The 21,141-nt window shown below is 40.5% G+C and overlaps 2 protein-coding genes and 5 non-coding genes across 8 annotated transcripts; 3 read left to right on the top strand and 4 right to left on the bottom strand.

Moving 5' to 3' along the window:
* Positions 1–184: 184 nt before the first annotated feature.
* On the bottom strand, positions 185–272 carry Trnay-gua. The gene is given in 2 exon segments: positions 185–220; positions 236–272. It is a non-coding gene; the product is annotated as a tRNA-Tyr (tRNA).
* A 1,577-nt stretch (positions 273–1,849) lies between these two features.
* On the top strand, positions 1,850–1,922 carry Trnaa-agc. Its single transcript has one exon. It is a non-coding gene; the product is annotated as a tRNA-Ala (tRNA).
* Positions 1,923–1,987: 65 nt separating this feature from the next.
* LOC118405088 (glutamate--cysteine ligase catalytic subunit-like) lies at positions 1,988–10,813 on the bottom strand. The gene is made up of 16 exons (XM_035804489.1): positions 10,536–10,813; positions 9,686–9,795; positions 8,940–9,059; positions 8,678–8,749; positions 8,077–8,190; positions 7,901–7,959; positions 7,495–7,706; positions 7,038–7,154; positions 6,486–6,624; positions 6,006–6,118; positions 5,428–5,520; positions 4,979–5,083; positions 4,581–4,665; positions 4,111–4,232; positions 3,479–3,599; positions 1,988–2,973 (listed from the first exon to the last, which is right to left on the bottom strand). The coding sequence occupies exons 1-16, from the start codon at positions 10,683–10,685 to the stop codon at positions 2,726–2,728; spliced, it is 1,980 nt and encodes a 659-aa protein (XP_035660382.1). The 5' UTR covers positions 10,686–10,813; the 3' UTR covers positions 1,988–2,725.
* On the bottom strand, positions 2,259–2,346 carry Trnay-gua. The gene is given in 2 exon segments: positions 2,259–2,294; positions 2,310–2,346. It is a non-coding gene; the product is annotated as a tRNA-Tyr (tRNA).
* A 2,625-nt stretch (positions 10,814–13,438) lies between the features above and the next one.
* LOC118404691 lies at positions 13,439–19,271 on the top strand. Of its 2 annotated transcripts, none has more exons than XM_035803938.1 (5): positions 13,439–13,607; positions 14,939–15,208; positions 15,971–16,088; positions 16,555–16,799; positions 17,191–19,271. In XM_035803938.1, the coding sequence occupies exons 2-5, from the start codon at positions 14,960–14,962 to the stop codon at positions 17,818–17,820; spliced, it is 1,242 nt and encodes a 413-aa protein (XP_035659831.1). In that variant the 5' UTR covers positions 13,439–13,607; positions 14,939–14,959; the 3' UTR covers positions 17,821–19,271. The 2 variants fall into 2 exon arrangements, with proteins under 2 accessions (XP_035659831.1, XP_035659832.1); XM_035803939.1 differs by having other exon boundaries at positions 13,461–13,676.
* Positions 19,067–19,153, top strand: Trnay-gua. Its single transcript is given in 2 exon segments — positions 19,067–19,103; positions 19,118–19,153. It is a non-coding gene; the product is annotated as a tRNA-Tyr (tRNA).
* An 864-nt stretch (positions 19,272–20,135) lies between the features above and the next one.
* Positions 20,136–20,223, bottom strand: Trnay-gua. The gene is given in 2 exon segments: positions 20,136–20,171; positions 20,187–20,223. It is a non-coding gene; the product is annotated as a tRNA-Tyr (tRNA).
* Between the last annotated feature and the right edge of the window lie 918 nt (positions 20,224–21,141).

Genomic DNA, 21,141 nt, shown 5'->3' on the forward strand with positions numbered 1-21,141 from the left:
CAAGTTTTGCATGTAAAAACAAAAGAAGTTAAATAATTTCAAAGCAGCAGATTAACTTGTGATTTCACTCTCTGTTATATCCTTGTATACTTTTTTTGCAATATTTTCTCGAATTTTGTCCAATATAATAATATGCTATTCAGTCCGTCGCTTGCACAAAGTTACAATACCGGACAAAAGCTATTCCTTCGAGCCGGATTCGAACCAGCGACCTAAGGATGCCAACATGTTCCCGCTACAGTCCTCCGCTCTACCAACTGAGCTATCGAAGGGACGATGCAAGTAAATCAGACAGTATGGCATTTGTACGTCTTCTATCAGCCGACAAATTGTTCCTGTCATAAAAAGATAATGTTACTTTATATTCATCCAGTGTTTCCAATATATATACTCGTTCTGGCAGTTTATTTCAGCAAAAAGACATAATGAAGTCTCTTTAATATCTTCATAATGTCCTTGATTCTAACGACACAGTGTGGCAAATGTCAATGAAAACAAACGTCTGGAAGTGATTGAATAGAACGCTGCTTTACATTCATACTCTATCATACGCTAACAATTGTTATACTCCAGAAAGTAAACAAAGACCCTCTCACCTGAAAAAGAGTTTGCCCATGTGTTTAGATTAGGATTGATGCAATGACGTTTTCTCCCAAGCTTGACGGTTCGTAAGTTGACACCAAAAATTGAGACCTGGAGGATCCGGGTATCGATCCCCGTACTTCTCGCATGCTAAGCGAGCGCTCTACCATCTGAGCTAATCCCCCGCCGATGCTAAGTATTTTCAAGCCAGAAGTATCCTTATTCTTCAACTTCAATATTTAGCTTATTGCTACATCAACTTCAAATCTTAAGCATGTACTACCAGCTGATAGGACAATGCCTGAACGGATTAATAAAATGATTAAGTTTTTTAAAGTTCGTTCCACGCATAATGTTTATGCGTTTGCGAGGTCATTAATTACACCGCTGACTGTTATCGACTAACCAATAACTTATATGTAACGAATAGAGAAAGTTAAACTTTCTGAATTGTGCAGTGCATTGACACAGTACAAATTAGAAAGCTTTTGTGTTTTCACCCCCTCGCTAGATAAAAGATTACTTGTATCTCCATCTCCACATACAAAAGTATTCAAATTACGTATTGTACAAATGTAAGGGCCATAGACGCATCCATTGATTCCCTTCAGAGGACAAAGGAAATATTTCACTAGACGGTCGCCTAGCGGACGATGTGCACTAGCCGTGCTGACTGCCTCATGCCCATCAATCCTTCGATAGCTCAGTTGGTAGAGCGGAGGACTGTAGCGGGCAAATGTTGTCATCCTTAGGTCGCCTGTTCGAATCCGACTCGAATGGTTTATTTTTGTTTCCCTATCAAGTCAAACATTGGTACACCCAAAATGGTATCAAAATGGCTTGGGATGGTATTAAAAACGTCTGACCGTTTCTAAAATCACATCCAGTTACCTCAGTATTCTCTTGGCGTATCTTATTACCTTGATGTTTAACCTTTATCGACGTAACAAGTCAAACATTACTTTTGAATATTTATGTATGCCCCCTTTCTACTCTTTTTTTTTTTGCAATTAGCCGACGGGCATGAACTTGCAAATAGTCTTTCTACTTTACTGTCAATGTTTTGGATTTGCAATAGAACTGGATATTAGTTATCATCATCATCATCACAAAGTTCATTGATAAGAGGTGATGTTTGGTAGATCAAATGTTTGACTCTGGTACTATTGTCAATGATTACAATAGGTAAACTGCAGATGTAGTTGTCTTACAAATTCATCGCTATTAATGTTACAGATTCGATGACGTCCCCTAAAACGACATTAACGGGGGATTAGCTCAGATGGTAGAGCGCTCGCTTAGCATGCGAGAGGTACCGGGATCGATACCCGGATCTTCCAATACTAATTTTTAAGGAATAGTCATTCTTTTTTTTTTAGAATTTGAAGTGGCATAACAGACTGTCTATGTCACAATGATAGAACATCAGTTGTTTGCATGATGTAAGTGGCACATACAAACTAAGTACAAGTCAGCACAAATGAAGTGAGCTATTTTTATTTGTCTTCAAAACATTGGTAACATAAGTCACGATGATTTTTCAATTTCTAAAATTTCTCAGTTTTACATGACGAAAGAAGTTATGTTTATTGATATATGAATTGACCTCTTCTACCGAGAAGAAAAACATCATGTGATATCATTGAAAACGTTTAAAAAATCTAAAGCAAAACAATTCCTTCGAGCCGGATTCGAACCAGCGACCTAAGGATGTCAACAAGTGCCCGCTACAGTCCTCCGCTCTACCAACTGAGCTATCGAAGGATTGATGACATCGAATGATACTGAATGGATAGCCAATGTAAAATTTCCTGAATTATATATCCTTTTATGGTTATCTTATCAAGGGATCTGCGAATAAATGACGTTATTCTCTTGGCGTTGGTGATTTTTGGGGTGGATTTTGAGTTATGTAAAGAAATGGGCGTTATAACATGATTGAACTTTATTACACTACAATTGTACACGGTACAATGTATAGCAGCAACTATTACACGGAGTAAAAAATAAAGGTATAGGGCAAAATTTAACATCCTAATTAATATTAATACGATGAAGATATGTGTGTTTTCTTTGGACATGTACGTCAAGGAAAGTGTAGTTTTCCTGTGGAATATGTCACGCCTTCAAATGTCATAACTTCTCAAGTCAAAATATCGTGATCTGGGTTTTCCTTCCTCAGGTTCTTGTGCACTACGGGGGGTAGGGAGACTTTAGTGCGAGAGTTCAGCGTTCCGAAGAGTTCCGGACACGAGCGGACACCCTTGGTGATCTCGTCCGACACTTTGGTGAGGTCGTATGCGATTTCGCCAGACACGACGGAGTCGTATTTGTATTTGGGGTGGTTCTGGACGAAGGCACGGATCCAACGGGCTGTTGTCATTAGCTCTCCTAGAAAATAAGAAATCAGGGATTTAAATTGTCGATCCCTTTAAATGCATATATGTGGTCTAGTCTACAATTTCTAGATTTGTAGCCCAGATAACAAATTATATCTATCATACGTTTATGAAGGTTTGAATATTCAAATGCAATTCAATCTCTAGCTGGATGAAACGAACGGAGATTTACTTCCGGCAGGGCAGAACTGGCAGAGCAATTAATTCAAAATAAGTACAGCTAACTAGAAATATCTGGTCGAACATTTCAATTCACTACCTCCTAAGGATCGTATGGAAATTTCGCTTAAATGTAAATCACGTATATCCAGTTGTGATGGAGTTAAGTTCCGATGAAAGATATGTTTGTCTCTCTGACGACTTCCAAATTAGGCGACCTTCTGGTGATTTTTGGCAAATTTACTCAAAGGTCGTCGGCATTATGATGTTTTATATCAAAACAATAATTCTAATTTTGTATCCCAAAGTACAATTGCAAGAAGTTCTCCGTGCCCTACCTGAAGCCCTTTTCTGGATGAGCCTGAGATACTGCTGTACAGAGCACCTGGTGTCCACGTCAATCTCAACAGTCTCTAGGTACGAGTTCATCAACGACACAAGACCCTGGAATCCACCGGCCTGTAGGGTCAACAAAAATATGCAAAATTTTGCATGAAAAGACTAAAAAGACTACTTGTCACCTTGACCAAATATTTCATGAGATCTTTGATTTCTTAGTACATGTATACACATGCAGGACTCGAAATATTTTGTGCATGTGCACCTTTGTGCCAACAGCACTCTAATGTTGCCAACAGCAATCTAATGTTGGACTGATGGTGCACGCGAGCACCTAGATATTTCGTAGACTATAGGGAAAGGTTCTACGATAAGTACACAGAAGATTCTTAAAATCAAAGCATCTGAAAAAGCAATATACTCTATTATACTTTGTTTAAAATTATTTAGCTACAGTGTTACATCAAGTTCTGAAGAGGGACAGTAGGGTTTGACGTTTGTAATGTTTTGCTGACATTCTACTTTATCTTATGTTCAGTGGCAGTTGTGCATCCATTTATTTTAGAATTCTGTGTCACATTTTCTCAAAAAGGAATATTTCGAGATTACAAAATACTGTATGTCTGACGACCTTTCCGTTGATGATCTCGTTGATTGACATCTTGGTGTACTCCTCCTGCTGACAGGACCAGTTACACTGGCTGTAGGACTTGGCGACCGGCTTGGGCTGTGGGGACTCTTCACAGCACTCATCTAGACAAAAAAGATACAGGTTTCAATAACATTCGGAGAGAATTCACGTAACTGACAATAAAAGCAAGTGTAGGGTATAAACATGCTGTAGACCCTGCTGTCTCTATCTTTAATTAATTCACCACCCAATGTTTGGGAGCCTGTGTTTTATTTTAGTTGTTAAATCTGCCCAATTTAACTTAATAAAAAAGCATTTTCATTGATCTTATATCATTGAATTCAGATTATTGGAAAATGGGGTAAAATGTACGTCCGTCCCAACAAGCAAATTTCAGTCTTGGGACGGAGAGACGGATCCTGGAGATAAAAATATGCAGAGGGAGAGGAAGCACTGATGTTGACACTTACTTGGAGGCAGGCCCTCCTTCCTGAACCAGAAGAGCCCCTGTCTGACAGCGTCTCGCTTCTGGGCCTCCTGCATATTTTCATCAACCTGTTGGGGTAGAGCAACATTTCATAAAACTTCAGCATAGCATATAGTTTGCTTAGGTAACATCTTCTCTACAGCTGTTTCCACAGTGTGCTGTCAATGCCAAGTAAACTTGTCTCCAACTCGACATGATAAACATTACTTCTTCTTGCCGCTTTGTGAAAAAGCAGCAAGGATGTAGTCCCAATAGGCCAAAAGTGACTCAGTTTATACCCCGAGCTGAGGGTACGTATACAGGTTCACACTTCAGGGTTACAAGTATTCTCATTCTCTAGCAAAACGTCGCTAATTATCTATTGCAGAAGAATAAACCGACCTTAGATATTGGGATGAGGAAGTTGAGGTTGTACGACAGGATGACTCTGGTCAGGAGAACGATGAACACCACGTACGCTGCATTCTCAAAATCTGTCAATTGCACCTGTGCAAAAGTTAAAGAAATTACATTCTTACAACACTAACTTTATATTTGAAAAGATAGTTGGAATTTAAAAATTCAAAATATTTCGTAGACTTGATTGCTGTACTACAAAAAAGTAGGACATGTATATGCCGTAGCTTTAGCTGTCTATATTATACCATAAACCAATTGAAATTACATTTTGTATAGCATATGCATGTTTGTCTCCACATTTTCCTTTTTGCCATTTTTTGTGATACCTAGAAAATGGATATATTTATATTTTGTATTGCAAATCTGAATAGATTGTCCGAATTGCCAGGATCTTTCCCAATTCAAAAAGAGTGTTTGCTCGTTATACTGACGTCCATTGGCCTGAACTCCACCCGCCAGCCAATAGGAGAGTTGGGCGGGGGCGGTTTGAACCTCATGGACTGCCAGTTGGTCGACTGGATGCTCTGGAAAGTAAGAATAGTTCAAAACGTATCTGTTAGCCATTTTTGCTTGACCTTTGACCTTTTATAACGGATCTAAGCATTCAAGGTCAAACATAGTAAGTCTCTCTGCTCTTAAAACTGTTAAGAGTTGTGTATACAAAATATTTAACAGCTGTGTAGCCAGAGACTTATAGAAAAGGTGATGATATTGCCCTATCATGACACCAAAAGATGTGGGATGGATGTTTAATTTTTTTTTTACATCTGGAAAGGGTTCTTGGGAGAGTTGTAGCTAAAAGAGGATAACATTTCTAATTATTTTAAACAAAGATCATGTGATCCCACCTTGAAGTGATCTTAGCTTATCATTAAATTAACAGAATGCAGATATATGAAAAGGATTCAAGGAGGAAATGTAGCTAAACAACAAATATTAAAATAACTGAATTGGTATCTCAATGGTCCAAACACACAGTTAAATAAAGATCCTAAGAGTGTGATCCCACCTCGAAGTGATCCGACTCCTCGTCATCATTAAGGTGGATCTTCTCGCTGAAGAGCGAGATCGGGTCCCGAATAAACAGGTGAGCGAAGTGCCGGGCCAGGAGCCTGTCTATTCCTGGGGAAAAAATGTAATGTTAAGGTTGTTTAGTGATACATGCCATGTAATAAGCCTCTGTAGCAGGATCTCTGGGGCCTTTTTACAGCTCATACTCACAAATACACTTTTGCTGGCCATTTCTTTTTGTACAGGGTGCTTATTGCCTGCCGTGGCTGATTGATTGGCCAAAGTGTATTATGAGCCGAAAAGGTCCCAGAGAGCCTGCTAAGGAGGCTAATATAATCAGCTAATCTCCAAGCAGATCCTACGGTAGCCTAAGATACTATACCAAAAGCTGACAGAGGAGTTAAGCTGGCCTAGGATTGTGTATGCTACCTTCTGACTCTGTTTGTTTTTTTATTCGAAAGATTTCCATCAAACAAACCTGCGTCCTCAAGTTGCTGGCAGATGTCCTGGTCCAAAACAAGTTCAATGTCGTTGTACTTCTCTGCCTCTGGGGTCAGATAACAGTCGATGGGACCATATCTGGACTTCGGAATCACAAATTTGTCATTCTTCAGGGGCTACAGAGGATAAGAGGAAAGAAACAACTTGTTAAGCGGCAAGTAAAGGAAAGCTACACTAAAAATAGAAAAGCCTACTATACTATGGTAAAACTTTCATCCAGTATATAGAACTAGTGCTTTTTAAGCTGGCAGTTCTGAGTACAAGTCAAAGCAAGAAGCACTAGTCATACTGGATGGGAAATTTTATGACATCACATAATTCAATCACCAGATGAGTAGCCGTCAGCACGTCCTGAGTTTAAAACAGTGAGACCGCTTAAAACTATGGCAGCCTTATGTACAACAAGTGAGAACATTACTTGGGGGTATATTTACCATAGTACCATAGTATAGCAGGCTTTACCAGTTTAGTGTTGCTTTCATTTAAGAACGACGGATTGCAGTTGCCTAAAGTTAATCCATAAAGTTACCTCCAGACCCCTCTCCTCCCGAGTGCGACAGTCCACCGCCCCTGCAATGATGTTCCACCTGCAGTCCACGTCTGCAAGGTACCCACGGTACACCGGGGCAGCCGCACTCAGCGCCAACTGAGGACACAATCATCATACATAAGAATTTCTCAAAAACAAATTCTCCACCATGCATGTCTCTGTCATAGGCAATACAGCAACAAGGTATACAATTCATGTAACTTATGATCCACTGCTCATCGAGTCACGTGTGCTATCTGCATAACGTGACGTCACAGCAGCAGTGGATTGTTCATTCCTTGACAAAGACTGGAGCTGTTAAGTAGAAAATTGGGGTAAGTCTCACGGTTTAACTTAAAGTTTCCAGAATGACTTTTACCAACACAGATGAACTTTCAAGTTAATTTCTCAACATCTTATTTTCCACCATACACGTGAGAGAAAGGTGTATACTCACGAAAATGGGACATAGCGGTGTCAGTTGGTCGTACAGATACCTGGCTTCGTCTAAATTACAGGCCTGGAAAGTCGCCTGAAGACAGCAACACCCCATGCCAAAACCCATACCGTCCATGTAGATGTGGCCATCTTTAGCAGCCTTTGTCGCTTCTATGTCACCGTTAGGAAAAGTTTCCCTGAATGGTTTTGGTGTGTTTTTGTCCTGGAAAACTGGACAGCAGAAGTAAAGGTTTACTGGCTTTTCTGCTACTTCTAGAAATTCCTTCTGTTTTGGATGACCATATCCATGTGAATTACTCACTCGTCTTTTTGCAAATGGCACGTATAGCCATGAAGACATTTTATTTAGGAATCGATCGTTATATGTTCATATAAAACATTAGACAATACTTAATACCACGTACCTGGTATGTTGATACAGACTTTCTCCCCTCTTCTCTCCCTTATATTCCGGGTAAGGGTCCTACGGGAAGAAATCATACACCAGACATAATATACAATGTACATGTAAATATAATCTATTTCCGCATAAAAGCTGGTAAAAATTACTATTAGATGCTGTCACATTCTTACTTCTTACCTGAACCTGGGATGATGGTTGATTGCAGCGTCAGGAAAGAAGAGCGATCGTGACGCCGTATTGACTGTCGGGGTACACTCAACCTGCGGGTCTGTGAAGCCTGGACTACCGAGCCTGGTTTACAAAAAACATAGAAATTAGGACACATTTCCAGAAAGCTTGTTGTGAAAATTATTAAAAGAGTCTCATTTGTATCCGCCTTCAATTGTCGTAGGTCATGATCAGTTTGGTGTGATATAACAAGCTGCTGCCGCGTCGTGTGCCTGTTTGGCCGAAGGGCGGCCATACCTGCTGTGTACAATGTGGATCTCTCTCTCTCTCTAGATACAGATAAATATATCATGATCAACTTGTTACTATTTTTGCACTAATATTTCCAACATGCTGCCCATAGATCGAAACATTTCGACTTTGAATATAATACATTTTTTCTACCTTGCACTGCCCTACCTTTGGCAGTGTCCGTCCAAATGTCAGTGTCTCAAGAGCGGTCTGCAATCCGTTTTGAGCTTTAATGGATAAATATTTAAAGTAATAAGCGACTTCCTCTTTTAAACTGATATCATATATATATATAGCAACATAGAACTACATTCTGCACCTTGGAAAGGATGTGAAGGAAATGGCAGTTTCTCCCAGTTCCTTGTCTAGTAGCGACATCAGCTCTTCACGCCTGAAATATACAAATATGCAAAATATACAAATAGAATTTTCTACTATTATGATTGCAACTTGCACAGAAAATTATTTACATAAAAAAGGGTTTGAATTGATAACCAGATTGATAAAAATATGATTATCATAGAAAGTCCACGGCCGCATTTTTGCAATTATTAGGTGTGAAAATAATGTGCGCCATTTACCTTAACCTCATGTTAGACTCCACCATGTTGAAGTGCCCCATGAGTCCTCCGTAGGGCTTGGCCGGAGACCCCTCTATGTGGTAACTAGCATACTCTGGTCTCCAGGAGGCAGGGTAGTCACTGTGGGACAAGGAACGTCTTCTTAAACTTCAGCCTGCTATCAATTAAAGGCTTATGTCCCCGTCAAGTGCCGGTCAAATTTGTCCATAATGTGCTTGCTTTGTCAACTTGTTCATTTTTAATTGTAGGTACAGGTACCTGTACCAAAGGCATATGTCCAAATTGCACCGGTGTCCGTCAGGGATGTGGTCCCGGCCGGGCTCGGAAGCCGCAATTTTGTCCCGGTGGACTGTTGGATACCGGGGGGCACCCATCGGTGTTTCCCATGGTTAGGTCACGGCGTCTAGTTGTTACCGGGCGCCGGGTTCATTTTAAGTCAGACTTAAAATCAACCCGGTGCCCGGAACCGCAAGGTGTCCCACGGGGCCACGTAGGGGGCACGCCGGAAATTGCAAAAAAATCACCCCATGCAGAGCCCATTTTTCTAATCGAGAGCTAAGGCGAATTATGAATTTAATTTAAAGTAGCCGTTTGACATCAAGTTTGGTTATGGTGTTAAGCATCAAAGAGAAGATTAATGTATAGTTTCAACACTTGACTCATAGCATTCAGAAGATCATCATATGTATATACGGGAAATTATCGTATTTTGGTATATTACAAACGGATGAAGGTTGTAGGTTTACTTTGGGCTTTCTCTCTCCCTCTTCTCCAGCTGTTCCAGGACTTGGTTCCCCTTCAGACTCAGCCGGGCCGTCCTGTTGTTTTCATCCAGAACAACCAGCATGTACTCCACCTAGCAAACAGACACAACAGGGCATTGTTAGTTAATAATGTACTGGCAAGAAAAAATTGGACTATACTTTTTTTCAATAGCATTCGTTTCAATCAGACTGAGGCGAGCTGTCTTTATGTTTTCATCCAAGACAACCAGCATTCCACCTAGCAACACAGTATACCCTGGCTATTCTACGGTCACTTTTGCTTCAATGCCCGTAGTTACATTGTACATGTACAGCCCCGGCCGGACTCCGAAGCCATAAATTGGAATTTTGGGGTAATTTTGTCAGTATGAGTTAAGTTGTCTGTGTGTTGTGAGCTGTCATTGTCTGTATGCAATTGTTGTTGTCTGTATGTTGTGAGTTTTTACTGCCCAGCCGAGATAACACAACAAAGACTAAACGCGTAACGCCAGTTCACCTTTATCCGCGGGTATATTCTAAACCTATATCCGTTGTTTAAAAAAAAACAGGGTGCTTAGTCGAGTAAAGTCAACTTATGGTGGTTTTAAATGTTGTAATCTTTAAATATTGCAGTTTCATACAACAACAGATATTGCCGTTTGATAAAGGTGAACTAACGTTATACAAAGATATCACATATCAACCGTCTAACACAGAAGTCCGGCTTCTTTTGACTCGCAACTGGGTAATGGTGAAAATCAACCCGCTCGGGCGGAAGGACTTCCACTCCACTACACTTCCAAGACAACTGTATCTCACAGGAAGTTCAAGGAAACCTTCAGTAACGTCTTACCTCGTCCCCCCACTTCAAGACGTCCCCATGGCGGTCCTTCAGTCGCCGGTAGATGTTGATAAGTTGCTGGATGCCGTGTTTACGGACATGGTCCGCCCACTTCTTCGTCTCTTCCCAGCTCAGCGGCGAGCCCAGGGACAGCAGACCCATCTTTAGACAGTGTACTTTCACTCTTTGTTCTTTGTTGAAGAAGTGGTTGAACCACTGTCAATACTAACAATATGATGTCAACATCATCCCATCCTCCTAACGCCCGGTCCCCAACGGCATTAGCCTATTGGGGCCCTGCTATCTCATGCCCTATCAGTGGTTATTATGATTGTCGCCACAAACAAGCTGTCAACCAATCAGAGAATAGGCCTTTCTTGGGCTTGTTGTTGTCGCAAGCTGTCTCGCAAAGGCCGCTGGGAAGCTGCCAGCCAATCATGTTACGTCTTACATAGCACCATCCTCCTACACCCGATCCCCAACGGCTACTTGCCCATATAAGGGTAAACTCATTAATATTTATAAGTAGGGCGGTCCCTAACTGGTTTGAGTACACAAGGTAGCAGAGGTAACACTAGAAAGGCCGACATTTGCTTGAGAGCAAATACAGCATATTTCAGCCATCTCCCTCCCCATGCAACAATAGGCTATTTCAAAACCACCCATTTGAAAAATCACTTTTACTAATGACGGTTTAACCCAAAAATGAGTCTTACAAAATTCCCCCGTTCAAGAATGGACTCCAGTGCACCCTATGTGAATTTGCACAATAGACCAGTCCAGAAATACTCCCACTGAAACCTTGGCCTTTTGAATAAGAAACCAAATCCAAAATTGAATTTAGCAAAAAAGGTCCCAGTGCATAAAAAGGTATAATAGACCAGTCTAAAAACACTTCCACTAAAATTGAATTTTGAATCATCACCCGTTCAAAACTGAATTTGAAAAAATCCCCCTTCCGTGTGCAAAAAATGGACTCTTCCATGTAAAGTAGAGCAGTCCAAAAATACATCCGCTAAAATAGGACTTTGACATAATCACTGAAGTCCAAAAAATGGATTAAAAAAAAAGCCCCCTCTATGCAAGAATGGACTCTTCCAGAACACCCATGTAAAATTGCAAATTAGACCAGTCCAAAAATAACCCTACTGAAAGACTTTGACAAACTAGAAGTCACCAAAGTCCAAAATATGAATTTTGAAAAATCCCCCCCTCCGTGCGAGAATAGACTCTTCCAGCACACATTCTGTAAAATTGCAAAATAGACCTGTCCAAAAATGCATCCACTGAAAGACTTCACCAGTCCAATGATGAATTTAAAAAAAAACGAACCCCTCCGTGTAAGAATGGACTCTTCCAGATAACACCGGGCTCGCTGATTGGCTGCCACCCCCCCTCTTTAGGATATAGATTCAGGCTAAGTGATTGGTTACCTATCTAATTAGATTAAATAGACATATATGCCAGTAGGTCCAATCTGCAGCTGGGGGTCAACGACCTTAAGGTCATTGACCCCTCTGGCTATTGGAAAATGACAAAAAAATCCCCAAATATATCATTTTGACGTAGTCTATGACAAAAATTATACATGTGTCATTTGAATAAATATCTAGTGCACCCTTTTACCAAAATTTAGGTCATTTGGTTTTAAAACCAGAGCACAATAGCCAAAAGTGTACTTTTTGGTCATAAAATGGCCAAATAATCGCAAAATTGAGCATTTTATTGTACCGTATGCCTCAAGTGTTATTGAATCCATGTGCGCATATGTCTAGGGCACTCCTATACTAAATTTCAGGTCATCCGGTTCTAAAACCAAGGTACAGGAGCCAAAAGTGTCCTTTTTTGGTAAAAAAAATGACCAAAAAATCGCAAAAATAAGTATTTCGTTATACTGTACATAGGGGACTGAAACTTGCTCCACTTTGTCATGACGCTAAAAGCTATCTACCACACAAATGTCAGGACCAGGACCAGCGACGGGACAAGAGATACATTGAAAAATGCTATGATAGAATATTCTCATTAATTATGCAAATGTACTCCTATTTTGTATAATTAGTATGCAATCTTGTACAACATTGTCTAAGGTAACTACATACCAAAAATCATGAAAATCAGATATAGGGGTGATTTCTTATATTACATCGATTATATCGACAGATACGAGGCCCAAAATCTAATCACTTCCAGCTATCATCACACCCCACCAACACATCAAGTATGAAACCAATCCACCCAGCCATTCTTGAGTCGAGGCTATCATTTCCCCCAAACAGTTGTTGTCAACTGATCCAAAAAAACAACAACATATGTTCATGGCTATAACTGGCGAAACAAATCACCTCACCATCTGCTTGAAGATAATGTGATTAACAAAGAGGGAAACCACGATGACTGTTCCAATATATCGCAGATATAGGGGTGATTCCTGATATTATTACATCGATTATAACGACAGATACGAGGCCCAAAATCTAATCACTTCCAGCTATCATCACACCACACCAACACATCAAGTATGAAACCAATCCATCCAGCCGTTCTTGAGTCGAGGCTATCGTTTCCCCCAAACAGTTGTTGTCAACTGATCCAAAAAAAAAACATATGTTCATGGCTATCACTGACGAAACAAATCACCTCACCACCTGCTTGGAGATAATGTGATTAACAAAGAGGGAAACCACGATGCCTGTTCCAATATATCGCAGATATAGGGGTGATTTCTGATATTATTACATCGATTATAACGACAGATACGGCGCCCAAAATCTCATCGATTCGAGCTTTCATCACACCCCACCAACACAACAAGTATGAAACCAATCCATTCAGCCGTTCTTGAGTAATCATCTACACAGACAGAGACACATAACAGAAAATATAACCTCCATTCCATGACATTTCATGGAGGTAATTACTAAATGTTGAGACCCCCAGGCATATAAGGCTGTCTCACGCAAGTGGTTAGACAAGTTGTCAGCCGTGCTTGAGCCCGACACATTCTCTGTGGCCTGTGTTTTTGTTTATGCTTTACTCCTGGAGAAGGGCTGATTATCTCAATTTCTCCCATCCGAGCACCAGGTAGGTAGCGATAGCGCTGAAGAGTTCCCAACTTACCAAGTAGAGACATCAGAGGTCATCAGCTTACAGGTAGCCATATTTTTTGTTCCAAGAGAGTCCCATTATCAATCCACAAAAATCCAACCATTTCCTTTGCTAATCTATGCTCTTTGTTGTATCCAATTCAATACTCAGATACCCAAGAACTACCTTGTTGTATCATTTTACATAACTATTTCTGCAAATTGTTATATTTGATAGTCTGTAATCCCCACCATTGTTGATGACAATAGTGGGGAGGGCACGCCTCTTGAAGACCTCTTACCTCCCTGCACTAGCTTTATAATAATCTGTGCTATTACTCCTAGTTTGTGCAATATTCTACTGTAGCATGACCACGTTAGACTGAGTGCAGTGTTAGATAGAGTAGTAGTAAATTTCCTGTGATCTGTTTTGTAATTGATCTGTAATAGCGTTTAGTATTGGCATTTTAGCTCCATTGTTATGTAAATTCAAAGCAGCTGTAAATTAGATTAGATTGTTGCGCCTCACTCCTTGACTGTTGCTTGTTATGTAAATTAGGCTACAGGTACATTGTTGTACAAAGAGCAGATTAGGTTAATTAGATTAGGTAGATTTGAAAAGTAGAATTGCGAAACCTCAGAGAAATGAAGCTTATCTCAGTACTTGTTATTGTTGTTGTGTATATATATACAATTGTAAGCATGAGCAAATCGAAAACACGGGGTCTAAACATAGCCCACCTCAATGTGTGTAGTTTACGCAATAAGGTCAACGATCTAGCACTATTGATGAACCAAAACCAGATACATGTAATGGCCGTAACAGAGACACATCTAGACAATACCATAACAGATGGGCAACTTTACATAGAAGGTTACAGTTTGGTTAGAAGGGATAGGAATGGGAGGGGTGGGGGTGTTGCCATTTATACAACAGACATGATAGTGGCAAACGTTAGAGAAGATATTATGCTTCCCTCAGCAGAGGTACTTTGGCTTTCATGCCACTTACCACATGTGAGACCTTTTCTAATTGCAGTGTTGTACAGACCGCCAAACTCAAATGCTGGGTATATGGATAACTTGGAAACGATGTTAGATAGAGCCACATGTGAACAACAGGAAACTTACGTTTTGGGTGACTTTAATATTGATTGGATTCAAAACTCACATGCGTTAAAGAGACTGAAAGAAATGACTGTGATTCAAAGCTGTAGAAATGACTTCTACTTAATTTGCTTAGTTATCATTTGTCTATATGATAATGATTTGTCTCAATGTCCACTGTATATGTCTGGCTAATACAATATATGGCTTATTTGATCCAAGATCCTAGGAATATAACGATCGATGGCATATCTACGAAAAGTACGATGCAAAAGGGTCTACCACAGCATGGGGCTTCATCTGCTGAAGCCAACAAGCATGGACCACTTTGAGCCAGTGAAGGCAAAAGTACCAGTCGACAACCCTGTCAGCTTCTTCCGAGATCACGGCCGTGACTACTTCGTGTGTTGTGCTGATTTCCAGACCATGGAGCTCGTGATGGTCAAGCCAAAAGATATCGTCGCTGTTAAAAGAGATTCTTTCTTCAGTGAGGTAAAAGGATGATACTGTGTCCGGGCAAGCAGCCCGCGATGATGATGATGATGTACTACGGTGGGAAAGCCGGTCGAAAAAAAAATTATGAAAGGAAAAGGTCACGATTTAAGATTTCCCACCAACCTCTGCTCGGAGAGTATCTTTTTACACAACCAAAGTTTTATTCCCACCAAAGTTTTGGTGACCGTCTGTCACCTTTTTCAGGGCAATTTTGACTGGTTCACATTGTACTGCAGGACAGATGTCGCTGCTCACAGGTCAGATTGGGTCACAAAATTATTTGCCTTTGTACAGGTAGCTTTATGGAAAAATATTTACAATGCGGTCCCAAGCTAGTCAGAATTGCCCTGAAGAAGGTGACAGACGGTCACCGAAACGTTGGTGGGAATAAAACTTTGGTTGTGTAAAACGAGTCACTTTATTCGGTGACGTACCAACCGGATGAAACTATTCACGGATCACTAGATACGCCATCATATTCGCCATCTATCTGTTGTCCTCACACTACATAACTAATGACAACTGCATGACATTAATAGCAAGTTGTATAATGTAAAAAGTTTATGAAACTGTATCAGTCAGATATAAAGAATTATTTTGCTTTTCTCGCTGAAGGGAGGTACAATAGTTTCACATAACTAACAAAAATCTCTTTGTTCTGTTCTAATTATAAGTAATTTACTGGTACGTATTGTAGATGAAATGTGTTAAGTTTTGTTATTGCACGCACCGATTGATGTTGTTTTTTTCCGGCTGAAGGCCTTGCGACGACAAGCGGACGAACTGCTGGTGATTCCGTTCTCCCAGTTGGCAGGTGTGGCTGCTGAGGTTGCCGAGGACGTGGCGCACGTCACCACTATTCATATTCATATGACGAGTAAGTTAGAATGCAGTGCATCTAAAGAGAAATCATGTAAGGCATCCATCCCAATAAACATTTCTCACGCAGCGGCCATGAGAGCTGTAAAATGAGGTCAATGAGGCAAACAAAAGACTGTCCATCATAATTAGCATTTCTATCAATGATAGCATGGAAATTAGAGAATCGACCAGTAAGAGAATGGCTTCATGTCTGTTAAATATTTGCATTGTTATGTTTTTATTTTGCATCTCTAGGATCAATTTGCGTTACTCTAAATTGCTACATATTTCGGTGCATGAGACTAAATATAATTATATACTTATGGTATTATCATTTGATGATCATTTGATCTTAAGTGTGAAAATTTGTATGGTTTGGGGCAAAACTAAATGGGAGCTGATTTTAGAAATAAGTTTTTTTCAATTATAAATCATCCAACGAGACCCTAACGCCTCTTTTCCATTGTTTTGCTTATGTCCAGTGCGCTGCGGCTCTACACTACTGATCAAGGCGCTAGAAGCAAGCGGCCTGATGCACACTTTGCCCGAATCTGACGTGTTCGCCAACATTTTTCGGTACATCCAGTCAAAGAGGGCCATGCCTGAAAATGTCACAGAGTCAGAGATGTTGTTGGAGGTCATTCGACACATCAACACCCTGTTCAACTACACTCTACTGCAGAAAGACCCTTCCAAAACTATCACGTGTTACAAAATGCGCGGACAGGTGAGTTTAACTCATGGCTTAAAGTTATATCCGTTAGTCACTAAAATTGGCTTATTTTATATACTCCTCGTAAATGCAAACTAAACTAAAAAAAAGCGATCAACACATAAAGGAGATCGGGGGGTGACACCAGCACTTACGGCCTGTTGGTTACTGCAGTCACCTGACTATGACGTCACACCCTGGAAGTGCACACCAGTCCATGTCAGTCGAAATTTTAGGCTGGTCCCAATCTCGTCTAAGTGTTGGTTATTCAAAAGTTTAATCTGCATTCATACTGATATTTATTTACGGAAACAGGTAATATCTATACTAATGTTCCTATTTGCTTCTTTCAAGTCATGTGTACCATATACAATACCGATAAACTCCACTCTACTTGTGTCCACAGGTTTTCCCCATAGCGGATCTGTTGCGGAAGGCCTTGCCAGAAGTGAAGACCGTCTTACTCTACAGAAATCTTCTTGGTACGGTGGACTCTTGGGCTCACGTTATGACCGAGAGAAGCTACTGGAAATATTGGTTGATAACAGCCCTTAGGCTAGATTCTTTCTACCTCAACGACTTACTTCTTATGGTTCCTAACTCTCCATGGGATGACCCGGTGTTCAGGTCCATCCCTGTCCCACATGGGGTTGTATGGTTAGCTACATGCATCTGGCTCGAGTACATGCAGAAAGCCCAAGAGCTGACGAAAACAGATGCCCACAAATGTTTCAACGTGATGCTAAGATACGAAGAGCTGTGTGAGTACAAGGAGGAGATGGTCGCGAAAGTCATTGAGAGTCTTGGCATCAAATCATGTGTCGATGAGGATGCAAAACTAAAGATACGAGAAGTGTTTGGGTTCAACAGTCAGGCCGGACATTCTCTCGCCAGTAGCAGTAGTGGCCCCAGCCGGGAAGACAGTTGGTTGGGGCAATGGGAGATGGGGATCGTTTCAAAGATTCTTGATCGTGTCAATTACGAGGAGATCAGCCGACCAAATTTTGTACTCAATGGGACCATGACGCAGATATGATAGAAATAGGATCGTTAGTCAGTCTTCCCGCTTAAAGTAGGATCGGACTGTTCCAAAAAATAACGGTAGAGGGGAGTGGAAGAGGCTGGATTGGAGGGGGTAGGGTTCAAACATCTGGATTGGAAGTAGGATAGAGTTTAAGTCAATTTAGATAGAGAACTAATGAGGGTTTGGGCAACTTTGGATTTGAATCAGAAAATAAGTTTTGGCAATTTTGGGATTGGAACTAGGGAGGGTTTAGACCCATTTTGTATTGGAACCAGGGAGGGTTTGGGCAATTTTGGATTGGAACTAGAGAGGGTTTAGGGCCCATTTTGTGTTGGAACCAGGGTACAGTGTGAGCCAGGATGTCAAAATGGTGTAAGCAATTTCTTGATTGGAACTAGGGAAGGGGCAAACTTGCTTTTTCATCTCCTCCACCCCCCACTCCCCACTCCCCATCCACATTTTTTGGGACAGCACATTGTAGATCCACTCGTATGTGACTTTACTGACTCCGAGTCCATGCCATCATGGACAATTGTTGTTGTGTGGTGCTTGTTTACCATGATACCTCATCTATTTTGTAGAAAAGCATGGTGGCATGGTGGCAAGAAGAATATTTAGGTAAAATTACTATTTGTAATTATCAACAAAGTCAAAATGTACATTGTTGCACGCATATACCAATAGCGAGGCTCGTCCGATGATACACAACGCAAGGAACCGATATGTTCTTGTAAATAATAGCTCTTCTCGAAGAGAGGTTCAGCTCCGGCTGTTTTGTGACCTGTTTTAGACGTTTTTATAGGGCCCAAAAGGCCTAAAAATACGTAAAAAACAGCCGATGCCAAACCTCTGCTTGGACAGTAGGAATGGGTGGTGTTGAACTACTGGGGATTGAAGCCATTAAAAAGTGAAATGCGCACCTGTGTTCTTTCTTTCATAGAAAAGTAAGAATAATCCACATGCCTGATTCGTGGTCTTGAGCAAAATGGCATTTCTGGCAGACACAATTCCTTACGCTTTATGCAACGTCAAGAAGACAACATGCATGACTCTGTTAGCTTAGACAAAATTTGACTGTAAAAACTTGGTAAAAATGACCGATCAACTCTCCTCTACTTCGCCCCTGTTATATTCTTGGGCCGGTCAGCCTTTAGTACGCAAACGCATGCACGATTTTTTGTAACAAGAGTTTTCTTAAAAAAGTATTCTTACTGATCCTTGCTATAGTAGCCTTGCACTGTGTCTCGAACTAGTAGTTCCTTCGATAGCTCAGTTGGTAGAGCGGAGGACTGTAGCGAGACTTGTTGTCATCCTTAGGTCGCTGGTTCGAATCCGGCTCGAAGGAATTTCTTTTTTATTCATTATCTCATGTCAAATATTGGTTAGCGATACTTTCTCTCAAAAGCGAGTTACTTTTACAAAACGGCAAATGTGAATAATGTTTTCTAAAAATAAAGTTCAATGCAAACAAAACATAAGAGCAATGTCCATGTTTTGGATTTATCATATAGCTAGCGATACTATTCGTTATCACCATCACACGCTGTTCTGTGTAGTTGTTAACCTGGTAGGTGAATGGGCTCTGATGAATATTGTCAATGATTGCAAAAAAAAATGCGTTGTTGTCTTACCACTCCGTTGTTTGCTATTAAATGTTACAAATTCGATGACATCGTTAGCTAATGGACAAATATCTGTCAGGTGAATGGGCTCTGGTAAATGTGGTGAATGATTACAATATCAACAGCATTATCTTGAAAGTTCATCTGTGTTGGTAAAAATCATTATTGAACTAGTCAATATAAACAACATGTGTAGTTGTCTTACAGCTACGTTGCAATCGTTTGCTAATGTAATAAATGTGATGACGTCGCGTAAGACGACATCTACGGGGGATTAGCTCAAATGGTAGAGCGCTCGCTTAGCATGCGAGAGGTACCGGGATCCTCCAGGTCTCATTTTTGGTCAGCTTCAGATAGTCTCTTTCGCTTTTATCTATTTTGTTAGAGGTAGCGCCTTACATATCCTCTATGTAGCGATAAGACAGTAGCAGTGTTATGCGAGAAGGTAATTTTGAGTGAACATGAAAACTTTTCTAAAAGTTCCCTCGATAATAACTTCCCTGAGTTTTACATTTACATAAAGCATGTAGTTTGTATATAGATAAACGAAATTCCATTTGGGGAATACAAGTTTTTTTGTCAACTAAGCTCATTTTTTTATGAAGGTATGTCCTTAATCCTTCATTACACCACCTGTTCCGGAACTGATGTTGGGGATGTATACATTAGAGAATAAGATTAGCATTCTGTAAAAGAAGTAAACTTTCCTTCGAGCCGGATTCGAACCAGCGACCTAAGGATGACAACAATGGTCCGCTACAGTCCTCCGCTCTACCAACTGAGCTATCGAAGGAACTACATCCAAGTCATTGGATAAAACTTTACTATAGCAAGGGAGCAGTAAGAATATTCGTTAAAGAAAAATTATTTTGTTACCTCTGCTTGGAGCTTGGAGAGTACATATGTCCGACGTCCATAATTACCTTTGCCAGAATGGCTAAGGTTATGTTTTAGGCTTGTGAGTCTGTCTGTGTGTGTGTCTGTGTGTCTGTTAACAGCATAACTCAGGAAGCCTTTGATGTATCCCGATTATATTTGGTAGGTGGGTAGGGGTCGGGAAAACGAAGGTCAAGTTCGATAATGGGCCCTCTAGCGGCTTGCTAAGGTACTGCAGCAGAACCTCAATTTTTGATATCTCGTGTTCTGGACATGCTGTGGTTATGATTTTTTAGTGGTAGATAGCCCTTGGGGCAGAGAGTAAGTGCTGTAAGTTTGGACCCCCTAGCGGCTTGTTTGGAACTGCAGTCACCGATTTCCTTTCAAACTTTGGACGAGAATAACTGGAGAACGTGTTGATGGATCGTCATGATTTTTGGTATGTAGATAGCCCAGGTAACAATGTACATAATGGAATACTGATTATGCAAATCAGCAACTAATTTGCATAATTAATGAGGAAAGTTTATAACTCCACTGCATTTCACGATAGGACTTTCAAACTTGTCACATATATAGATGAGAAAGAGAGAAATATCAATGCATATTAATTATGCAAATGACGGCCTCATTTGCATAATTGATGAGAAAATATGAACGTGTTGACGGATCGTCATGATTTTTGGTCTGTAGATAGCCGAAGGGAAGACTTACATGATGGAATTATAATTATGCAAATCGACAGCTAATTTGCATAATTAATGAGGAAAGTTTGTAAATCCACTGCATTCCTTTATAGGACTTTTAAACTTGTCACATTTGTAGCTGAGAAAGA

This window comes from Branchiostoma floridae, chromosome 17 (assembly GCF_000003815.2).
Source record: "Branchiostoma floridae strain S238N-H82 chromosome 17, Bfl_VNyyK, whole genome shotgun sequence".
NCBI lineage: Eukaryota > Metazoa > Chordata > Leptocardii > Amphioxiformes > Branchiostomatidae > Branchiostoma > Branchiostoma floridae.